This window comes from Dipodomys ordii, unplaced genomic scaffold (genome assembly GCF_000151885.1).
Source record: "Dipodomys ordii isolate 6190 unplaced genomic scaffold, Dord_2.0 Scaffold3, whole genome shotgun sequence".
In the NCBI taxonomy this organism is placed as follows: Eukaryota; Metazoa; Chordata; class Mammalia; order Rodentia; family Heteromyidae; genus Dipodomys; species Dipodomys ordii.
The window spans coordinates 11,669,906-11,694,608 of NW_012267219.1; the positions used below are offsets into that span (position 1 = coordinate 11,669,906).

The window sequence follows — 24,703 nt, forward strand, 5'->3', positions numbered from 1 at the left end:
ATCAAGAAGGAGGACTTAAACATAACATGATTTTGACCAGATATTTCAATTCATAGACACTTTTTCCCAAATAGGTGGTAGGCCATAAAAGACAGCCCAGACCAAATGATAATTCATTGACAACTCTAGCATTATTAAATCCATTTTTCCCCTTCTGAAAATTAGCCCTTTTAGTCTGAATACCCAGGTTCACACTCAATTAACTCCTAGCTAGGAAGGTTGTCGTGGCAACTCCCTTGAAAGGTTCAATCAGTATAACTTTTTTTTTTTTAATACAGAAGCTATAATACCAAGAAAATCCACACTGATTCCTAAGGCTTTATCTATAAGTGCCTTTAAACTATGGGTCCCAAAATGCTGAATTCATGATCTCCAAAGATCTTTTCCTATATAGGAGCAGCGTTGGGATTCGTTGGACATGCAGAGAGACATAAATATAAGACTATTGTTCCAAATGTGATCCAGCAAATAAAAGCTTGATTAGAAATTGTTTAAGTAGATTTTGGGAATAAAGAATATTACAGGACACGGATGGCATATATGTTCCCTCTCTAAGATTGCTGTAGTTAAGAAAAAATGTAGAAAAGAAAATCATCAAACTCAAGTGAGTAATCAAAACATTTAAACAATGATATGACGCACACTGGAAACCTTTTTCTATCCTGTCTGGGGAGCTACAAGTGAGGACCTTGGATGTCATTCCAACTTAAGTCATCCAAAGTAAGGATGTACAAAGACTACTACAGATTTCACCATTAGCTCTCAAAAAAAAAAAAAAGAGTATCAGACAGATTGTTTCCTGTTTCTGTGGGGAAAGGGGAGGAAAAGAAAAGATAAAAGGCCTTGGAACCTGATATTCTTTTCTATGTTTCATTTCCCAAATTCACCTTTTGAATTCTGCCAATGCCAAGAAGTGCCAATGGAATGAAAATAAATACAAGGAAAAAGTTGCTGGAGGTCACCCTGCAATGAGACATCTTCTGATGTTTCAGTCTTGTTCCTTAGTCATTCTTCTGTAATGTGTATGAAGTATTTTCTGAGTGCCCTTAACTGCTTATTACCATGGGCATTAATATTTTTAAAGCTACATTATTTCTCTTATACTCACTGAATAAATGACCTCTTACTATCACACATGGTGTAACTTTATGCCTATGTTATCTCTTGTAGCCTAGAAGCTACCCATAGCAAAGTCTGGTTTAACTGTATAGCAATTAAAATTCCTTTTTACTTATTTAATTTTTTGATGCTAGCAGGTCAGGGGTTGAGTTCAGGGCCACACATTCTTGCTTAGCTTTTTTGCTCAAAGCTGGTACCCTACCACAGGAGCCATAGCTTCATTCTCACAGTTAGAATTCTTTTTGGGTGTGTGGTGTCATTCCTAGGGCTTGAACTCAGGGTCTGAGTGCTGTTCTTGAGTTTTTGTGCTCAAACTAGTGCTCTGCCACTTGAGCTACAGCTCCATTTTTGGCTTTTCTGGTACTTAATTGGAGATAAGAGTCTCATGGATTTTCCAGCCTGGAATGGCATTGAACCACAATCCTTAAATCTTAGCTAGGTTTACAGGCATGAGCCACTGGTGCTTGGCTTTACAATTAGAATTGTTAATTAAATAGTATAGTCTCAACACTTAAGTGATATTTGAGATTAAAAGGTATAAGGAAGATATGGAAGGTCTTTCTGTAATAAAAAATGTTTACACTGTGTTCAGTTTAGTACTAATGTTATAGATCCTTTTTGCACTCACATTTTGGAAATTATCATTGGCCTATGTACATCTAATAGTCATCTGTCAATAAGGAATGTGATTAAAGAAAGATCTTTTTCTACAACAGAAAATTTGTTATAATTATTACATCTGGATGTTAGTAAGAAACAATCTAGACTGAAACAATCAGAGATAAGCAAATTTTCTTGATTTATATAGCAACTAGTTCTGGGTTATTGCCAAAATATTATTCTTTGAACTATATGCTTAACCAATTAAGTCTCACGCTTCAGGAAAAAAATAGTCTTTTAGAATCCAAAACAAATCCAAAATTGAGCCATTTGAGAAAAATTGGTAAATCAATTTTGAGTGTCAAATTTGTAAGTGAAAATAAGCTATGTGACTTTGGATATTGACTTTCCTCTTTTGGTGTTGGATTTTTTCTTTAAGAGGTTTCTCCTTTGTTTAATATTCCCAAGGCCTGATTCTTTTTATTTTTTGCCAGTCCTGGTACTTGAACTCAGGGCCTAGGCACTGTCCCTGAGCTTCTTTTGCTCAAAGGTAGGACTTCTACTTGAGCCTCAGCACCACTTCTGGCTTTTACTGTTTATGTGGTACTGAGGAATTGAATCCAGGGTTTGCAAACACTCTTCCACTAAGTCACATTCCTAGCCCACAAGGCCTGATTCTTTTAAACCATCCTTTCCCTAATAGATGCTGGGAAAATGTTATGAGTATTCTTGGTATTTCTTGAAATGGGTGAAAGCTACTTAGACAGCCAATCACCAAAGCTGAAAGGAAGCTCAGAAAACCAATCCATCATTCCCTATCAGGAAAATCTAAGGACTGAGAAGGTATCTTATTGCAAGGTTTCTTAAACCTATTTGTGATCCCAGTATTACTGGTGTACCAAATAAATATGCATAGACTGTATGAGCATCACTAATTTTGAAAAGCATGTAGGTCCTGTTGTGAGTCAGGACATGGAAATCAAATTCTAAGCATTATGAAATGCTTACAGGTTGAAATCCATGAAGTATTTTACTCTTAAAAAAGATTCTGATAACCAGAAGAAGTGGGGGACTTACTGTTATGCCTTCTCTCTCTTTTTGTTACAGAGACCCCTAGAGTAGATAAATGGTCACATAGGAAATTGAGAGCAGAACCTGGGTTAAGCACAAAGCTCCAGGAGGTCTGACCCACAGATACCTGGCCACTCCCCATGGTCTGTGGCTGCTGGTTTGCCTTCCTATCAGAATGTCCCCATCCCAATTTTCAAAGGACCCCTTCTTCTCTTAATTAAAACTAACTCCATGGGGCTGAGGAGATGATCCATTAATACTTTTCTAAATAAAACACTCGTGGGTGCCTTGTACTGAATTTGAACTACTTAGAAAAAAAGGAATCTTATTTTAGCTCAAAATATGCTCAGAAGTATCATTAAAAGGAGAATCACAGACTCATGAATCTGCCATGAGAACTGTGGCATCTATTAATAGAAGCTGCCCTAAAGCCAATAATAATAATGTCTTGCCAGAGAAATGAGGAGTCTACCAAATGGCTTTGTCATTGTTAGACTGGAAACATCTATTCAGCACAGCACACTCATTTCTAAACCAGAACTATTTGGGTTTATTGCTAAATGCAGATTTACAGTTTGAGTACAAATGTTTTGTTTTCCCCTGTTGAATAACAACCATTATTATAAATTTTTCTTTTGAAATTAGCATTTGCATCCTGCCCAGTGTTCAAACTCCGTTTGTTTGTAACTGTTGGGCCTTACCACATAGCCAAGGCTGACCTTGAACTCAAGACCTACCTATCGCTGCTTCCCACGTGTTGGGATTATAGTTGTACACCACTATGCACAGATGGTGCTCAAACTCTTGACTTAACCAGTCATGAAACAAGCCTCATTTCACAAATCAAAATCACTCTCTTGTCTTTCTGTCTGCTGAATCTATGCCTGGACTTGTCAGAGTGCCTCCTTCAATGAGTCTAAGTAATGAACAGTAGGTTATAAAAGTCAGATGTACTGTGTGCCACCTTGGGTTACCAATGGGTGGAGGCCATTGTTAGTAAGATAGCTAGGAAAAGGCTTGTGCAGTTCACACTCTGCAAAGTATAAACTAAATCTTTTGCTCTTTTATATTTCTTATTATTCTCAGTTGGATTCTTTGGATTAGCCAGCTATATGCTCCTTTTCTGTATTCAATGGTTCCTGTTCAAACTCAAATTATTATCCCATCTCAAGTCTTCTTTCACTGTATACATCTTGAAGAAATAGTTCATGCTTCTTGTTATACCTCTCCATCCTGCTTAGATAGTCACGGAGGAAAGTTTTGTGACCTTGAGCAAGTCACTTAACATCTTCAGATTATTGCTTTCTCATTACAAAAAGTAAGGACCAGGCATCCATCTTTTCCTACTCTTGATTTTGAAAGTTCTATGAGTTACATGCTTTGAAGGCCACAGTGGCTACTCCATGACTAGACCAGCTTCTTTGTGTTAAAGAATGGATTCTGGAATGTCTGGAGGCAGATTTAGAGCAGAAGGCAAGGATGGCTAGAGAGATCAGAGTGTAGCAAAGGTTTGAAGAGTGAAGAAAGATAGATACTATGAAAGAACAAATGTGGCTGTTCAGATTTTCTGAGACTAGCTTTCATATTAGTGGTGTGAGTCAAAGATGCAATCCATGGCTTCAGTCAGCTATCACTTGGAATCTTCAAAAATGAGCTATGTCAGCACAAGGTTAAATTGCTGAAGCGAAAAGCAAGAAAGATGGGGAAGCAAAATAAGTAAGACGAGGGAATAGAGGAAAGTTTTTCTTTTAGTTTTTTTTTTAAATAAATTCTACAGGTGTATACAACAGAAGGAAGAGATGCTATAAGGAAAATCTGCATTGATCCCATGAAAGAAGCAAAGAGAAGGAAAGGCTTTTCTGGGAGAACATGGGGAAGAGGGTTTGTTTCAAAAACAACAGAAGCAGCTGCTCAGCAAGAATGCGGAGTAGGGGGTTAATAAATCAGAATGATTATGACACACATTTTGGCTGGAATTCAAATCCAAGGGGTAGGAATCCTATAGGCTTCACATCTGTAGAGAAGTTGGATGTGATAAAAGATCCTATCAAGAATAAGAGGTCATGCAGTGGGAAGACCTTGGTGGAGATAGAAGGCCAAGGCTAAACTTTCTGACCATTTGCTTTAGGAAGGAAGGCGTAGATAGAGGAGGTATTGTGATTCCATTCAGAGCCAGAGGATAATTAGGCATACTCCACAGAGGAATGTGGTGGGGAAGTCAGAGTCCAAAGTGGAGGTCAGCTGCACAAGTGGGTGGGAGAGGTATGAGGGGGAGTAGGAGACAATCAACAGTCACAGGAGCCAACAGAATGAAAAGACATCAAACCCATGTTTCAGCACATTGTTCCAAATAGCATCAGGGCAGGTATTGTTGGAGGCCAACTTGGTTCAGAGTCAGTTTGGATCCATGCACTTTATCTGGTATTCATGGAATCCTGGCATCACTCAGAAGGGAAGTGGGACCGGGTGTGTGAACTAGAGTACATCAGGGATTTAAGGTTCCATGCTGGAGCCTTGCTTATAAAATCACAAAGTAGGAGAGGCTGGGGTTGATGTAGCATCGGCTCCTTGCTGGCTAACTGGGTGCAATCCTTTATCTTTTTCCTTAGGAACTTCTTGCTGGGTTAACATAGGTCCTCAAGTCTGAGTGAAACAACTACATCACAATTTGGTTGTTGTACAACAGGAGACAAGCAAATCTTACAAAACTATGTCAGCAATTATGAGAGGGAGAGAAGGGATGATTGCCATGGACTTTATAATGTGCATTAAAGAACATATGTGTATATTTTCTTATGTACATTTTCATTCATTTCAAATACCTTTGAAAGCAGTTACATGTAGAGTGTATAAAGGAGAAAGTTAAATATGTCAAATGAGGATAAGAAATAGTCAAAGATTTACTAACTACGTCATAAGTTTAATGTCATTTAAATGTTACTGCTCTCCACTGTGATTTGCATTACCATCTCCAGTTTATAGGTATATGTTTAGTTTGTTTGCTACAGATGTTGATCATCATCTAATCCTTGCAACATAAGAGTATGTATACTAATACCTCCATTTTCTAGATGGAAATTTCTAATTCGTGGAAAAGGTCAGTAACTCGACTCAATGCTACCCAGTCAGAAAGGGATAGAACCAGAATATATAAATTCAGTCAATATTTCTTTTTCTTTTTTGGGGGGGGTCTGGTCGTGGGGCCTGAACTCTGGGCTTGGGCGCTGTCCCTCAGCTCTTCAGCTCAAGGCTAGCGCTCTACCACTTGAACCACAGTGCCACTTCCAGCTTTTTTTTTCCTGCTTATGTGGTGCTGAGGAATTGAACCCAGGGCCTCAAGCATGCAAGGCAAGCGCTCTACCACTGACCCACCTTCCCAGCCCCTCAGTCAATATTTCTAACATCAAGAATATGTGGATTTTTTTGACTGAGTATTTGGCCTTAGGGCTTCATATTTGCTAGGCAGGTACTCTACTGCTGAGCCACATTTCCAGGCTTGTTTTGGGCTAATTATTGTTGTTTCTTTTGACTTGTGCCTGGGTCATGAGCTGCCTAGTTTTAGGCTTCCTATCTTGCTGGAGTGAAAGGCAAGCGTCACCACGTCCAGCTTTCCTTATGGATTTTATGGATTGGTTGCTGTGACTACTCCTCTCAATTGCATCCTTTTATGTAGCTAAGATGCCAGGTATGTGGCTCTCAGCTATGGTTGAGAAAGGATCTCATGAGCTTTTCTATCTGGGCTGCTATTCTCTCACTCTAAGCCGTCAACTAGCCATAATGAAAGGCATGAGCCACCAGTTCCTGGTCAGAGCCCAGAATCTCAACTCCAGTGACAAATGTAGTTTAATTAGTCAGTCAAAATTAAAAGAAAAAGGAGAGGAAAGATACACTTGAAAAGCTTCGGAGTAATGAAGATGATAATAGCATAGTAAACATTTATGGATGGCTTATTGTGTGCCAGCTCCCATTCTGAGTGCCTTGCCTATACTGAGATTTCAGAATCATCATTTTGCTTTTTTCATTGGAATCTCAGAATGTAGCATATCATAGGTGCTTAATAAATATTTGTTAAGCAAATCTTAAAAGATAATGTGACCCAGCAATATAGAGAATATACAGCAATATATAGTAATATACAGAATTTAAAATGGGGGTTCAAATAGGTATGTGTGAACCCATATTCATAACATTATTCACAACAGTCAACAGGTGGAAAGAATCTAAATTTCCATTGACAAATGAATGGATAAACCAATATGGTTATATTCATTCAATAGATACCTGCTATAACCAGAACCTTGCAGATATCATAGAAAGGGAAATAGGTCAGACACAAAAAGACAAGTGCAAGAATGATTTTTGCTGATGAAAGATACTTAGAATAGGCAACTTCACAGGACAGAAAATAGAATGGTTGTTGCTAAGTGTTGGTCTGAAGGAAGACTTGGGAGCTGTTTAATGGTACAGAGTTTGTCATGCATGTATAAGCATTATTACATGCATTTCCCTACAACCAAAATTAAGAAAGAAAAGAAAAGAAAGACTCTTAGCTCTGTGAGTGATGCCTGTCTGCAATCCCATGAATTGAAAACCAAAGGATGGCAAATTGTAAGGCTAGACTTAGCTATATAGTGTTTGTCTAGTCTGACCTACGTAGTGAGACTGCAACTAACAGCATCAAGAACAAGAACAAATCAAGACTCTTGGTAGTAGAGTCCTCGTATATTTCACTTTAAAAGAATAAGATGGTGATAAGAAATATACTCACTACCTTACTTATGTAACTGTAACCCCTCTGTATATCACCTTGACAATAACATTTAATTAGGGAAAAAAATAAGATGCTTGCCAAGAGCTGCTGTAATACTACTCAGCTACTCAGCTGGAAGATGAGCTGTGGTGCAAATGATAAAGCATTAGCCTTGAGCACAGAAGCTCAGGGACAGCACCTTGACCCTGAGTTCAAGCCCCAGGACTGGCACCAACCACAGACCAAACAAAAAACAAAAGAACATGAGGCTAAAAAGGAGTAATCAATTTAAGTCAAAGAAAAATGCAGATTATAAAGGAAAAAAGGATGCAAGATACCATAAATAAGCTAGGCATGGCAGCACATGCTTATAATCCTAGTTACTTGCAGGGCAAAGGAAGAAGGATTTTAAGTTCAAAGCAAGCTCTGGAAAAGTTAGCAAGATCTTATCTCAGAAACCAATCAAAGGTCTAGGGTCATCTAAGAGGTTTAGTAAAACGCTGAGTGCTTGCCTACCATACATGAGACCTTGAATTGCCTTCAGTCTTGAGAGGGGGGGAGGAGAGAGAGACAGAGAGACAGAGACAGAGAGAGGGAAAGAGAGAGGAAGAGAAAGAGGAAAAGAGAGAAAGGAAAAGAGAGAGAGAACATAAATACCCTGTATAATCTGTATTAGAATGAGGAGGAATCATACATAAGTCTTGGTTCCTGTTACAAATAACATTTTCTTCAATATCTTTCAAACGTACTATGTATTCTCTGGCATGTTACAGTAATCTCTATAGAGATTGAGGAACCTAGGGCCTGTGATGCTTTTGAAGCAAGTGGATCAGCTGCTCTGAAGTAAGTTCTTGGTGTCATGGACCTCTGAACACTCACCTGTCCACACGGAGCTGGCAGACAATGCTTAATGTATCAACCACTCCTTCTTCTTTCAACTGCTGACAACCAATGGATGTAGCAATAAAACACCCAGTTCTACCGATCCCTGCGCTGAAAGGAAAAGAAAAGTAATTAAAAAATGGGGAAAGAACAAAGGTGATGAGATCTGGAGACTAGAAAGGATGAGGGAACACCGAGGCATAGGTGAATTCTGGAATAAGGGATAGTTGGAGGAGGCTGGTATGAGGAGTTCAGATGTTGAGAAGTCGTGAATAAGCAACGGTTCAGTTCTATTGAGGAGAGAAGATGGGGCTGGAGCCACATACTTCCAGGCTATTTATATAGAGGTAATATTTGACTATAAACGCTGCCTTAGAAGACATGTCCATGGATGGGGAATCTACCAATCTCCCTCCCGATTTATCCTGCGAAGTCTTCATGTAAATTCCTCTCAAGTCTTGATCTAAACTCCCTACATCCCTCCCAGCTGGAATTCTGGTGGTTGCTATTTTACACTTGCTCAGGGTAACTAAATTGGATGTCTTAAAGATGGACTTAATTATCTTTTCCCTCAATGACATTGCCCATCAGCCAAGTTTTTCCAGCCTAGAAATCTTGGAGCCATCTTCACTATCTCCCCCTCTGTCACCTCCCACATCCCATCTGTTACCCATTCCTCCATTTCCCCCCATCTCTGCTGAGACTTTGTGGTTCTGTACTTTCCTTTCTGTAGACTTACTCATGTCTTCAACATCTCTTGATTTCATGATCAGCAGTGATGTCATGGCTTTCCACGTCTCCAATGTTTCCCTGAACTTAAAATTCATGATACATACAACGAAAAGCTAGGCTCCTCTATCTAAACTAAGGACTTCATTATATCATTCCCTACTAAAAACCTATAGGTAGTCCCATGCAGCTCAGTGTCAAACCTACCATGGTACTCATGACCTAGCAAAATATGAATGTAACTAACTTTGATATATTTTTGCTGTCTATGTCTTTGATGTATTTTTGCTACTCTATGTGCTATTGTTCTCGTTTTCATGAACTCTTGCAAACAAAGCCTGTTATTCTTCAATTTTTCTTTCTGTGTTAATGATGTCTTCTCAAGCAGGAAAAAAATGCCCTTGCCCACCTTTGCAAAACCACAAACATTTCCTTCTTCCTTCCTTCCTTCCTTCCTCTCTCCCTCCCTCCCTCCCTCCCTCCCTCCCTCCCTCCCTTCCTTCCTTCCTTCCTACCCCAGCCTAACATTATTCCATTGGTTAGAAGCTATCTTCAATTCTCATGGCTAGAATTAATTGCTCTTCTCTTGGTCCTCAGATAGCAAATATTTTTTCTATTTGGCTTTTGTATCTTGTTGAATATGAGGACAGAAAAATTCAAAAGAAATGAATCCTTATATTTGAAGTGTCTACAAAGAGTTTGTTTTGAGGAAGAGATAGGATTTGAGAGCGTGTTGTCTTCAATGAATGAGAAAGTACATTCCATGTATGACATCGATATAAATAAGAATTAATGCAGGACAAAATATGTGACTTGTAACAGTAAGCAGCCTAGCCTGGCTGGAAGAGAAAAGCGTTTTGGTGGAAGAGAGGGGAAGTAATATTGAGAAGGTAATCTTTATATGAAAGGCTAAAAACTTTGGACTGTGTTCTTTACACTTCTTTTTTTGAAATCAATGGAAACTGAAATTTGGCTTTTTCTTTTTATAAATTTTTATTGTTATTATAAAGATAATATATGAGGGGTTACATTATATTAGTCATATAATGAATACATTTCTTTTTTGGACATCACCCCTTTCCTAGCTCTCTTCCAGTTTTTTCCTCCTGTCCCATTCACAAGTTGTATAGTTCATTTTCAACATAGTATCTAGTGAATACCACTGTTGCATCTATTCAGTTTTTTCATACTTTTTTATTGTTAAAAATGCTATACAGGGGGGTTACAGTTACATGAGCAAGGTAATGAGTACATTTCCTATTACGTATTGTTGCCTCCTCCTTTGTTTTCCCCCTACCATCCCTTCCCTCCCACCTCCACACCTACACCACCACCACCACCACCCACCCCTGCCCGCTGAAGTTGTAAGTTTCGTTTTCAACACAGTGTTTTGTGCATCTCATTGTTACAATGGGTCAGCCTGCATCCTTATTTAAGCATTTTGTCTTTTTCTTTTTCCCTCCCCGAATTAGAGAAATGTATATACAAGATGCAGGGCACCAACATCAAATACAGTGTCTATTCAGTTTTTATTCCTCCATTTCTCCTTACCCCTCCCAAGAAAATAAATAAGAAAAATAAATAAGCTAAAAAGAAAGAGAAAAAAAACCAACAATAACAAAGAAAAAAATGAACTCTTGTTTCCATTTCCTGGAGTTCATTTCAATAAATATTATTTCGTATGATCAGAGGGAAACTGAATTTTTGCTCCCTGGGGGAAAAATCCACAAAATCTTATACACAAGTGATTTTTATATGCGAGTAATTTTAAAGAGACCACCAATCTCTGTAGTTTATACATAGACTCAAGGTTAGGAACTCTTAGGCAATGTGAGGACACTGACAAGTTTCGAACCCATGGACTCTAAATGATGAGTAATTTTGGGCCTATTATTCCAGAGACACGCATAGGCTAGGCCACCATGGCCTAGGGAATAAGGGTACGTGTATTCAATTAGTCAAGTACAGTTGAACAACATGGGTGAGGTCATAAGGGCCTGAACTGGGGTGGTTGGCCAGGAAATGGTGATTATGGGAGAAGCTTTGAAGGAAAGCCAATCTAGTGACTGATTAGATACTGAGGCTGAAGTTGAAAGAAGAGCCAAAGATAACTGTCATCTCTGGTCACTCAGTGACTGGAAAAAAGTAGGCCTCATTCTTAGAAATAGTAATCAGAGAGGGGACCTGGTTTTACAGGGAAAGTACCTAGTTTAGTTTAGATATTCCGAGCACTTAATGATCCAGTCTTAAACCATTGCCAGATATGACCTCCGCCCCTCCATTTGGCTCCAAACTAAGTTTAGGATAAATTATAATGCTGGAAGCTAGATAATGATACCTTTGGATAAATAGACATATAATAATTTTACTTTAATTCACATAATCTTAAAAAGGAGCCTAAAACTGTAACCTAAAATAATACCATATTTATTATACACAATATCTAATGCTCTCTAAATGGAACTTATAAGGTTAAACATAGTAATATAAATTATTTTGAAAAAGTATGAGAATAAATGGTTAGTCATGTAAATAATTTTAAAATACTTTCTTAACCAGGTATGGGAGGTGAGCTTTAACCCGAGGCTATGGGCCACCACGGACAATTATGTTGCTAATGGTCTGGTTTCCATGACCCCCTTCCAGTAAGAGTGTTTTGCTTTACTTTTAATAAGCAATCACTTGTCTACTTCCCAGTTCATCAATTCATCTTCACCTTCTTTACATGCGATAACTCTAAGAATAGTTTACTGGTTCCACCAGTTGTAACATAATGATAAACATTATCAAGAACATAGTTCATCAGGTATAGTGGTGCATGCCTATAATCCCAGCACTTGTGAGGCTGAGGCGGGAGGATTGGGAGTTTGAGGTCTGCCAAAGTTACATGGGGTGCTGCTGTTTCAGAAAGAAAATGACACAATCTAGGTTCCATCTTAAAACAATAACAAAAAGTTATCAGTGATTTTGGAAAGGATACCTGTAACTCCTAGTGTACATGAGACGGAAGAGAGAAAATGAATCAATGAAAGTTTCAAGTTTAAAGAGAAGTTTCAAGTTAGATGACTGAATAAGATCTCCTGTTTACTGAGACACTTATTAAGAACTAGTATTTTGTCCATTGTGGAACTGTTTATTGAAAAATGCTTTTCCTAAGTGTGAATGCATGTCTGTAAGCATCATCTTGAATAAAATTCAAATACCTGGAAATAAACCAACTTTGATAAATGTTTAATTTAACAAGTAAGTTATATCGGGGAATCAGAACTCTATTTCCATCTGCTCTATGACTATAGAGAGTGGAGAGTTATTTAAGTAGAAAGATCAGTTAGCGTCTTACCTGCAGTGGACCACGACAGGCCCTCGGCCCCCAGAAGCCAGTCTGTCTTCCTCCACATCCAGCATTAGCTGTAGGAGGGGCTGGGCACTGTCTGGAGTCTTGTGATCTGGCCATGAGGTGTACCAGTAATGCTTCACATGCTGGGTGTGACTTCCTTGCTGAAAATAGCAAGAGCCACCAAATGCTTTATTCATTTGGGCAAAGAAAAGTGTCTAAAACACAAGATTGAATGCTTCCTCTCTCTACCAGCTCACTGGTCATTTACTTCGATGTGGAAAACATACGTAAATTCTTTTCTTTTTAATTCTTTCACTTTGAGAAAACCTGATCTTAAAGTTGGACAGATTACCTCCAGATCTCTATCTGCCTGGATAATATAGATAATGTATGTGCTACAGATAATGTAGGCTAAATATATGCTTATATACTTGGTTACAATAAAGAAAGTGTCAGGTAAGAATATCACCAAGAAAGAAAGATATATTGTGTTTTCCCAGGACAGGTTATTCTAAACGTACCAATCGATATAAGAACTTTTGTTTTATATTCAGTTGTATTAATAACTCTACATCCTATCTCACGCTTCAGTATTTAGTAGCAGCAAGGAATCAAAGTAGGGATTCCTGGACTGGAAACACCTGGAAGGCTCATGAGCATCATGTCAAGACAGCACCAGAAGGGGGTGTGATATGGATCAGGCTTGTGCTGGAAAACAGGTTTTGGAGCTGAGTATGCTGGCACACTCCTGTAATCTCAGCACTCAGGAGGGGTAGGAATGCACTTCAGTAGTAGAGCACCTTGCCTACTTACATGCAAGGGCCTGGGTTCGATCCTTAGCTCAGACAACAAGCAAAACAAAATAGGTTTGGGTAAATGCTTTCTTATACTACACTTTAAATAAAAACCAGCAGCTCTGCCTCCACTCTGCCTCTTCGTGATGATTTTATGCCTGCACAGAGACTGCAGATAATATTGAAATCCTTGGGAAGATTATTCTTTACAGGCCAAAATAATACCATGGCAACATTCCTCAGCATCTGTTGCCTATGAGCTAAATAAGTTAATTTTTCTATGACATAAGCTGGTCTGGGGAAAGTCCCTATAAATGACTGGAATGCCAGGATTTTGAAGATATCATCAACACTTCAGGCTCATGTTGCTTCCCACAACCACCCACCCCTGCAGATTTTATCCTTCAAACTTTTCAGGCCTTAAAGCTGCTGAGACCAACATATTTAAAAAATCCTGATAAAGCCTCTAGCATAAGCCTTGCTGGGTACAAGTGGCTCACACTTGTAATCCTCTCTACTCAGGAGGTTGAAATCTGAGGATGGTAGTTTGAAGCCAGCCCAGGCAGGAAAGTCTGTGAGGCACTTATTTCTAATTAACTGCCAAAAAAGCTGGATGTGGAGCTGAGACTCAAGTAGAACTCTAGCCTTAAGCAAAAAACAAAACAAAACAAAACTAAGGGACAGTTCCCAGATCACAAGTTCAAGCCCCAGCACATGTGCACACATACATCGCTCCCCCCCCCACATACTCATACACACACGTTAAAGGTAAGATGCTCTATTATCCAACAAAAAACATCCTTAATGTCCTCCTTTCATTAATTTAATTATTCCACATAATAACAGTAGCTAACAATAAAAGAATACACAAAAGAACCATTGGAGTTTCTCTTTAATCTTAATTATATTTTAGTATGAATCATTTCAAGTTAGAAGTGAAATCTTCTCACTTCATCTACTTTGAAGATAGCAAGAGCTATCTAATCTTACCTTTAAGATGAGGTTTCTCACTGTGTAGTTATCACATTCATTAACACTGATAACCAGCACCTCTACCTTCCCATAGATACCCCTCTTTTCTGGCCAGTAGAGCACACATTTCTGGTGGGGGAGGGGATGGGGAGAAAAAGAACACAGCAATTATTAATGGATGTTGTTAATGTTGGAATTCTTTTCACTAAAGCACCTCAAAAGATTTTTTATCTTTCTTCATTAAAAATCAATTACCATAACCCCTGTTCTCACTGTATTAATTTGGGTGCCCTGCATTTTGTATATACATTTGTCTAATTTGGGGAGGGGAAGGGAAATAACAAAATGCTGAAACAAGGATACAGGTCGACCCATAACAATGAGATGTACAAAACGCTATGTTGAAAATGAACTTTACAACTTCGGGGTGGGGGAGGGAGGAGCTGGGGAGATGGGGAGGGAAGGGATGGTAGGGGAAATACAAAGGAGGAGATAACAATGCTCAATAGGAAATGGACTCATTACCTTGCTCATGTAACTGTAACCCCTCTGTACAGTATTTTTACAATGAAAACATATTAAAAATCAATTACCAATATTGAACATTCTCTTGACTAATTACCTAGCAACTGTTCTGCATGCTAAAGTCATGCAGGAAATTCATCTGTACTCAGCATGCACAGTTTCCTTAATCTATTATAATAAAAAGTACACCCCCACATTATAATAAAAATATCTTCCACACTCTGACCCTTCTTCAAATAAAGTGGATCCTTTTATCTTTCTTTACACAGGCAAACCAGACTGATGGCTTAGTGTTAAGACTGACTTAATGTCAAACCTCCAAGAAATCTTTTTAAAATACAGTTTCATAATCCACATCCCCCCCCATGTTCACGTATTTACATGTGAATATTCTGATGGCATTTACCCACCCTAGTTCCATTTTCACATATATACCTTCACTAAAATTATGAAAGGGGAACATGAGTTAAGATATGTGGTAATGCCGGGCGCTGGTGGCTCATGCCTAGCTATTCAGGAGGCTGGTTCAAAGCCAGCCTGGGCAGCAAAGTCTGTGAGACTCTTATCTCCAATAAACCACCAGAAAACCAAGTGATAGAGTGTTAGCCTTGAGCTGAAGAGCTGAGGGACAGCGCCCAGGACCAGAGTTCAGGCCCTGTGACTGACCAAAAAAAACAACAACAACAAAACAACAACAAAAAATACGTATTGTCCTCCTAAACTGACATGTTGAATTGAAACCTTTCTGTATAACTACTTAAAGATAGTAATGATAAAAAGAAGAAAATAGACTGGAAAAAAAACAGAGTAACATTTCCCTCTGTAAATCTATGAGCTGCCAAATCTCTAAAATTGTCAACATTTGTTAAAGGTATTCATACTGACCAATTTTGCCTGAATTCTTTCAGTGGTGCATCAGTTATTCCTAAGTGCTTATCTGTCTGGGCACTGTATCTCCTGGATGAGACAGAGAAGAGTGAGTGACACATGCTCTCTTGTTCATTCCAGGCTTCTGGGAAGGTGGCTCTCAGAACCTACAGACTGCCAGGCAGAGCTCATCATTTGCATCCTGACTAAGCAAGAGTTGGACAGATGTCTGCATGTTTGTGATGAATAGATGTGCTGCTGCTGCTATCCGAGCTCCTGCATCCTCTTGAATGTCCTCCTTGACTCCTTTTCCCAAAAGCAATTGGCAGCCAGCTCCCAGCAGACAATGCAGTGTGACTTGTTCATTCAAACAACCCTTAATTAGCATCCCATCTCCTTTCTGAGATACAATAGCTTATTTTTATATACAAAATATACTTCCTGCCTCGTAGAAGTAGAATAAGAAACCCAATGAAAGTGGGTGCTTTTGAACATAAGATTGGAGAGAGGTGATAATGTCATTGTTTCAAGGGGTTCAAGTCCATGTTCAACTTATTATTCTTGAACATTTTATTATGTATTCTGTGTTGTAGTGCTAACAGTGATACAAAAGATGAGAAAAAATGGAATTCTTGGTAATTTGAAAGAGTACTCTATATAGAATATAACCTTAATTTATCACTATTGTTCTGAGACCTGTCTTTATTCTTCCAGTAAAATTATCTATTTGATTGAATCAATAGAATGGAGGAATTAATAATATGGAAGAAAGAGGGCTTTTTTGAGAAAATGATGCCTATCTTGTGCAAAATTATCCTACTTGAATGGAAATATTGTGGACTATAACTAATTTTTCATAATACATGATTTATAGCAAAAGTAGAATGTAATACAGAGCAATGCAAATGTATTTTTATGAACTTTCTTTTCTTTGACTAGCCTCTTTTATTCCTACTAAGTTAGGGGTCTTATGTTTAAAAAGAACATACAGCTAAGTTTAGTTGCTTGAAATAAAACACCCAATTTTTTCTTTTGGCCAACCTGGGTCATGAACTGTGGGCCTGGGCTCTGTTCCTGAGCTTCTTTTGTTCATGGCTAGTGCTCTACCACTTGAGCCACAGCTCCACTTCCAGCTTTTTCTGAGTAATTTGTTGTATATAAGAGTCTCATAGACTTTCCTGCCCAGGTTAGGCCTTGAACTGCAATCCTCAGATCTCAGCCTCCTGCGTAGCTAGGATTACAGAGGCATGAGGTAATGGTGCCCAGCTTTAAAATACCCACTTTAAAAAAAGTTATTTGCTTTTTAGATTCTATACATTTAAAATCAGAGATGCTTGCTCTGTGAGCTAAGATATGTATCATTATGTTGAAAATAGCTTGAGTAGATAAAAAAGATCATTTTTAAATGATTATGTAAGAGGGATAGATTGTGGGATATTGTTTAAAATTGCTATTACTATAGGAAATTATTCCTATTGTTCTGGCTCAACATTATTCATATTGATACAGATTTAGTATTAAAAGTAATTTCACCCTTTGCCCTTTGGTCCCTCCATACCTCTTTGACAGGCAGAGAAGATTGTAAATAATATTATTTTATCATTTTTATTTTACAGTACCAGGATTTGAACTCAGGGCCTAATACTTGCTGGGCAGGTACTCTACCATTTAAACCGTGTTTCTAGCTCTTTTTTTAAAAAACAAACATTTCAAGTAGTGTCTTGAGTTTTGCTGGGGGCAACCTGGAATAGAATCCTTCTATTTATGCCTCTCAAGTAGTTGGGATGACAGGCACTCTTTTATTCTTGGTATAAAGCACAGATCCTCTTGAATACCTCATGCTGACCCCTGACTTGAATGTGACTTTTCCAGGCCCAGCTCTAATCCACCCTTCCAAATTGCCTACAACTTTGAACAAACCAATACATTAGCTTTTTCTCTAAATCAGAACAAAATATTCTATCTATCCCCTCTTTCCTTCCTAAAGTCAATGACTAGAGATTTTAACCTTGGCTGTATACAGTCATGAACACACCTCTGGCCATACTCACTTCTTGCACAGTAACCTACTTTTTCCCACCATCAACAAGATTTGAGGAGGTGATCCAGGGCAGGGGTGAAGAGGAAGAGGAGAAACCTGAGAGCTCTTTGGCCTTGGGTAAGTTGCTTAGCCTCCCTGGGCTCCGGGGCTTTTAGTCTAGCAGGTGATCTGTATTCCAAGGACTGATATCCAGGCACAGTATTAGTACTCAGAAAGTATTAGTCATTTGCAAGGTCATACAGCCCAGTTTCTAGACTTTCTATGTATTTTGAGAAACTTCTTGAATTACCTATCTTGATCTGTTTTAATTACAAGTAATAGCAAATATAACTTTTCCTTTGGTGCAGTTAGAATTCGACAGCAAATTTGATTTTTGTTACTAATTTTATTAGAAAAATGCATGTTCTCTTTCAATGTCCAATTTAAAGAGGCTAATTTTGTTTTTGTTGTTGCAATGTTGGGGTTTAAACTCAGGGCCTTGTACTCTGACTACAGAACCACACCTTCAGCTCTGACTTTCGCTCATTATCTTTGAGACAGGTGTACTCCCAGGTGAGGTCCACCTGTATTAGGCATACTGATAGCTAGGATAATAGGCAACCCCAAGGCGCAGCTCTTGAGAAGGGGATATCATGAACGTTTGTCTATTTCAGCTAGCCTTGAAGCTTGATCCCAGTAATCTCTGCCTCGAAATATTAAGATTACTGGCATGAGAAAGTGCACATGTTTGAGTCTTCATTGACACATAGTACTTATACATATTCATGGGGTATAGTGTGATACTTCAATACATGTGTACAATGTATATGGATCAGTGTTGGGATAATTGGCATATCCATCACCACAAGTATCATTTCTAAAAAAGATATACTTTATTTTAAAACACACTTTACTTGTTATTGAATAGCTATTTCCCATCCTGAATGCATGTCAGATTTCATAATGAAATCTAAGGCAAACATGACATACACTTAGTAAATATTGCAAAAAAAGGTCTTGGAATGTGTTTAATTAAGCAATGACATCTATAGGAGCTGTCATTTGACTTAATGAGATAATTATTATCTTTAATTGCACTCACAAGATTCTTTTAATTTGCCACTTGTAAGTTTAAAATATTTATATTAGGCTAATAATAATAATAATACTAGCATAGTGCTTTCTGTTGTAGAATATGTTACCCATATTAAAATATTACTTAATTCCTTCTAGTATCTTTGCAAGGTAATAAGCCATATTTTTAGTCACACATGATTCTTTATTGTCAAGTGATGTACAGAGAGATTACAGTTGCGTAAGTAAGTTAATAAGTGCATTTCTTGTCAAACTTGGTACCCCTTCCCTCATTTTTCTCCGACTTTCCCTCTCTCCCAACTCCTGCCCCCAAGTTGTATAGATCATTTCCAACATATTGTTTTCTGTATGTTGCTGTTGCATTGGTCTCTTTGTTTTTCCTTAAACACACCAGGAAAGAGATTCAGGAGATTTTTACTAGCTGATTTTTCTGCCTCATTTCCTTACCTGCTTTGATCATAGATGTCCACAGCCAACACTTGATTTATATTGCAAACTTACTTAACACACCTCTCAAATCTGTCTCTCTAACCTTGCTCTGTTTTTTCTGATAGCATATACCACTGATACTGATACACTGCATTTAATAGTCACATAGATATATTATATACAGTATATACAGAGCTATCACTGTATATAACTATATCTGATGTTTATTTATTCTGTGCAATTTGTTGTGTCTCCTCTCATTAGATTTGTAAAGTGCATGAAGAAAGGAGTTGTGTTAATTTTGTTAATAAAGATGTGATCCATGTGTTTGCATTACTGCTGGGCAGTAGAACATTGGTAATTGTTAAGTGAGTGAACGAATGCACACAAATGCACACAGAATTGTATGCTTTTCTTTTTTAAAAAAGGACAATGCCATGCAGATTAGCTAGAGAACTTTAGCTATTGAAGATGATGGTACAATTGAGATGAAACTGGAAAGCACTTTGGACAAACATTATTTCAAAACCTCACATCTTCTAGTCAAGTAAATTCACATCTATGAATATATCTTAATGAAATAATCAGAGGTATGAATAAAAATGGTAGCAATCTAAGCATCTACTATTAAGGAAATGATTATACATGTATAGCACATTTACATAATGAAATTGTGGCTGTTTTGTTTTTAAATAATGCTTTGATCACTCAGAGAATACTCAGAACATGTTAGGAGCAGAATACACAATGCAGTACAAATCACAATTTATTTCCTTTGTGTCAGTCCTATGCCTTTCCATGTCTCCCTCTACCACCTGCCTCCTCCCTGTCTCTAGATTCTTTAACCACTTAATAGAAGTCACCATCCAAAAGTCTCTGGGACTTCTCAAACTTCAAACTTGAAAAGAAAATCTCATTTTCTTCTCTACTGTGTCTTCTTGTAACTCCCCCCTATCTCTGCAAAACAAAACAAAACACACACACACACACAAACTCACACACACACACACACACACACACACACACACATACACAACCAGGTTCATGACATCACAATCACTCACTCCAAAACTAAAAATCTGGAAGCAAACCCTCATTTAAACCCTCATTTACCTTTTTCTCATTTAGTCAGAACAAAGTGCTGTGGCATACTTTCTAAGTCTATTCTATTTATCAATATACTCTGCCTAATTCAGTACTTCCTTTCTTTTCTGGCCTGTTCTATCACTGCTGAAAATATGTCTCCTTGCTTTTCTCAAACCCAAAGCCTCTACCTTGCCATCAACAGACACACAATACAACTTACTGATATATAAGGTACAATTTCATGGCATACAAATTACATCATGCCACTCTACATCGAAAAGATTGTTAGAGGCTCTCTGTTGCCTGTCCTTGAAACCAGATTTTTTTAAAGCATAATTCTCTTCTTTTCAATGTTACCTTTTCCAGTATCATTGCCCTTTACTTCTTACTACACCATGTGTGCTCCAGACACTAGGCAGCTTAATTCAGGCACTAGGTGCTTTCTTTTTTAAAAGAATTGTTTTTATTGTAAAGATACTGTACAGAGGGGTTACAGTTACATGAGTAAGCTAATGAGTACATTTCCTTTCAAGCATTGTGCCTTCATGCGCTGGAGCTTTGCTGAACTATTTTCTGGGCATATGTTCACTTTAAAAAATATTGTCATCAACAAACTTGGAATGTGACTTAGTGGTACAGTGCATGCCTAGCATGCTTGAAGCCCTAGGTTCGATTCCTCAGTACCACATAGACAGAAAAAGCTGGAAGTGGTGCTGTGGCTTAAATGGTAGAGTGCTAGCCTTGAGCAAAAGAAGCTCAGGGACAGTTTTCAGGCCTTGAGTTCAAGCCCTGAGACTGGCAAAAAGAAATTTTGTCATCAAAATAAATATTTTTCTATAGCTTTTTCCCATAGGGAAGGAAAGGGAAGAGGGAGGAAAGGTTAAAATATGATTCCTTTATATGTTGTTTTGAGCTTGAACTGTTTACAATGGTGGACTAAATGAATCAACAGGAAAATGGGTTTGACAGCACTGTGCTTATGTGTGGAGCTTAATTGACATGAAAGATGTAAACACAGAGAAGAATATGGTTGTGTTATATCTTAGGAAGAATCTTCAGGTAATTCCTGCACGTTATGAAAGATAAATCTAGTATTTGATTTTTCTAAGCTCATTAGTGAGTCTCTTGCTTGCCTTTGAACATCTTGCTTCTTTGTTTAGCCCGTTGTTCTGCTAGGTCAATGCATGCATGTGTGGTCTTGGTAGTTTAAAAAACATGAATGAAAATATGGATTCTATCAGTCACTAACTTGGAAGACTTAAATGAAATGGCTCGAACTCTGAGTTTCAATTTTCTCATTTGTAATATAGAAGTACTAAAACCTACTTTATAGCATGAGACCGAGAATGATCTGAATTTATGTACAGCTGGATTTAGTGCATTTAGCTAATAAATAGCTATGGCTAGAAGTATCTTTCACAGTCTAATAGAGTCAACATTTCCATCTACTTCCTTTCTTTCCAAGAGGAATAAAGATGCAACACAAAACACACAGAGGTGATCTGAAGACTAACTCCTTAGAAGTATACAAACCCTATTTGTCATTTTTAGGTGGATTTTATTCCAGCTTGATAGGTTATAGACATCATATCTTCTCTAGTGATAAAATAATTCATGTTAGAAGACCATGATGAATTGGAACATTGTGTTCAATATTACTTTATTTTTGAAAGTAATTTTTTGAGTATTTTTTTTCCCTCAGTGCTAGCCTGGCACTGTCTCTTAGCATTTTTTGCTCAAGGCTTGAGCAACACTTGAGGAACAGCTCTACTTCTGAGTTTTTGGTGGCTAATGGGAGATAAGAGTCTCATGGGCTTTTCTGTTTGGGTTGGCTTTGAACTGTGATCCTCAGATCTCAGCCTCCTGAGTAGCTAGGATTATAAGCATGAGCTATCAGTTACTGAACATTGTTGAGATTTATTTAGATGAAGTTACTCAATTTTTCCAGCAATGAAATCTCTGATCATAATATAAGAATAAATATTTTCAGGCCTATTTCTTCATGTTTTTGCTTATTCTCACTTTATAAAAAGTGGCTGGGAATACTGGGATTATTAAGTTAAAGATGGCAATTCTTCACTTATTTACTTATTAGAAAGTAGAAAGGGGCCTAAAATAAATATGTAGTGTGGGAACTTCTCAAGATAACTTCATATTTTTTGAGGAAATGATTTTTGTCTATTTCAAACAATGAAGCTTAGCACAATTGAAAGTTGGCATGTTTTCAGTAAACAGCATTTTCCTGGTAGTGTGAAGACTACTGTGAATTCCCTTTCAGCTATGTTTCTCACTATCATTTTGATCTGTAAAACATCAAAGTTCTCTCTAAAGTATTACATTAATATCTTTAGAAAGTCTGGGCAGAAAAAAATTTAGTTCTCTTAAAGGCCAATGAATACTTTTTTAGTCAAAATATTTCTTGTGTAAGTTTTAGATTCTTTTTGTAGGAAAAAATAAGTAGCAGATAACATGTAAAAGATGCATAGCCTAATATATTTGACTTAGATGCTCCTAGAAGAATTCTGGCTCAGTGGTCAGAGTACCTTCCTCACATGTCTGAAGACCCAGGTTCGAGTCCCAGCACAGAACAGCCAGAAACAAAATGGAAGGAAGAAAAAAAGATAAGAAGTACTAACTGGTATAAAAAACAAACACAAAAACCAACCAAGTTTCCATCTTAAATGAATCCTTTATAACACATGGTGCTTTTACATACATAATATCTCTTCCATAACAGTAAAGAATGTATAATATTTAGAACTTGCCTAGAGATCATACCTCATTTTTTTCTTTGAGTTTTGTGATCATAACAATCACAGGGCTGTCTTCCTGCCAAACCATCTGCCAGAAGTCATTCACGGTGTTGATCATAGGACCCTGAGTGGCAATGAATGCTTTCTCCTTGCCACTATAGCCCTAGTTGGAGTAAAGAGACAAAAAGAATAGGGTTTTAAGTTCAAGGTTCACAATGCAAGTTTAAGCGAAAGGTCTTCAGACTAAAAATAATCATGTGAGCCCAAAAACAACACAGATTTCAGCAACTTTGTGGAGTCTAGTACCACCACACATATGAATATTTTTCCACCAAGTCTAGTGTGGTATTTGGAGACCATAATAAAGAGATTCACAGGTAAGGAGGGTTTATTGTAAAGGACCTACTACCCATATTGATATGACTACAACAAATACACAGAATACTTGCTAATAAGTAAATTAAACTTTACTCTGAGGTGTTAAAATTCCCATTTTAAACAATAAGTCAACATACTTAGCGGAAAGAATTTTTTATCTTACCCTAATATAATTTGCATTAATGTAGGTGCTCAGTGAGTCAGTTATGTTTTTTGGTCTCAAACACACTCTGCTGAGGGGATCTAATAAAGAAAGGAAGAAAGAGTATATTAAACAGATGTGCTCTTTTAAAATTCCCTAGGATGACAATAATAACAAGTAATATACTTGTAAAATTTCATATAGTACTCTGAGTGGGAATAAGAGATAACTAAAAATATAAGATGTCCTGACAGAGCCAATATGTATTATAAAATTGGCTTTAAATAAAATTACTATTAAAGATGATAAGTGCTCTAATTAATTTCAGAAGATTAAGCAGTTCAATGGAATAAGATAGTATAAAAATATAGCCTTTAATTCCTTGACATACCTATAGACTAAAGATAGAGTCTAGATCACTCCTGCTTAGAGATGGGCAGAAATGACAGACTCACGTCTAACTCACTTCTATAGTTCACTTCTAACTCAGGACAATGTGCTAAAGTAACAGAATGTGACATGTTTAAATAGTAGATTTCTTCTTGCTCTATTTAAAAAAAATAGTTTCATTCTTTTATTTTTTTGTGAAAATACCGTATAGAGGGGTTACAATTACATGGGCAAGGTAATGAGTATATCTTCTTATTAAGCATTGTTGCCTCTTCCTTTGTTTCCTCTTCCCATCCCTTTCCATCTCCCACCCCTTCTTCCTCCCCACCCCCTGCCAAAGTTGTAAAGTTCATTTTTTGACATAATGACTTGTACATCTCATTGTTGCAATGGGTCCACGTGTATCCCTATTTAAACAATTTGTTTTTACCCTTCTCCTCCACAAATTACACCAGCATCAAATATAGTGAAAGCAGGGGTTAGACCATGGGGGAGGGACACACAAAGCAACAAAGAAATCATCTTATAAATATGTTAGAAACAATCGCAAGAAAGAAAAAAAACATTTGAATCCTTATCTTGGGGTTCATTTCACTTAACATCAACTTATCTGACCTTTTCTGCTTGACTCAGACATATACTAGTTATTGCAAATAAGGGGAAAGCATGGGACCTATGTTTCTTTGGGCCTGGCTTACTTCACTTAATATAATTTTTTCCAAGTCTTTCCATTTCCTAACAAATGGGGCAATGTCATTCTTTCT

At 37.6% G+C, this 24,703-nt stretch overlaps 1 protein-coding gene across 5 annotated transcripts in view; it reads right to left on the minus strand.

Annotated features, from left to right (window-relative positions):
* Positions 1 to 24,703, minus strand: part of Ptprr (protein tyrosine phosphatase, receptor type, R) — a 214,722-nt gene that overhangs the window by 6,013 nt on the left and 184,006 nt on the right. For all 5 annotated transcript variants that reach the window (XM_013023312.1, XM_013023320.1, XM_013023328.1 and 2 more), the window contains 5 exons: positions 23,571 to 23,650; positions 23,055 to 23,192; positions 14,273 to 14,383; positions 12,492 to 12,649; positions 8,420 to 8,533 (listed from right to left, as the gene is read on the minus strand). In XM_013023312.1, coding sequence (XP_012878766.1) covers positions 8,420 to 8,533; positions 12,492 to 12,649; positions 14,273 to 14,383; positions 23,055 to 23,192; positions 23,571 to 23,650 — 601 coding nt within the window. The remainder of the gene's footprint in view (positions 1 to 8,419; positions 8,534 to 12,491; positions 12,650 to 14,272; positions 14,384 to 23,054; positions 23,193 to 23,570; positions 23,651 to 24,703) is intronic.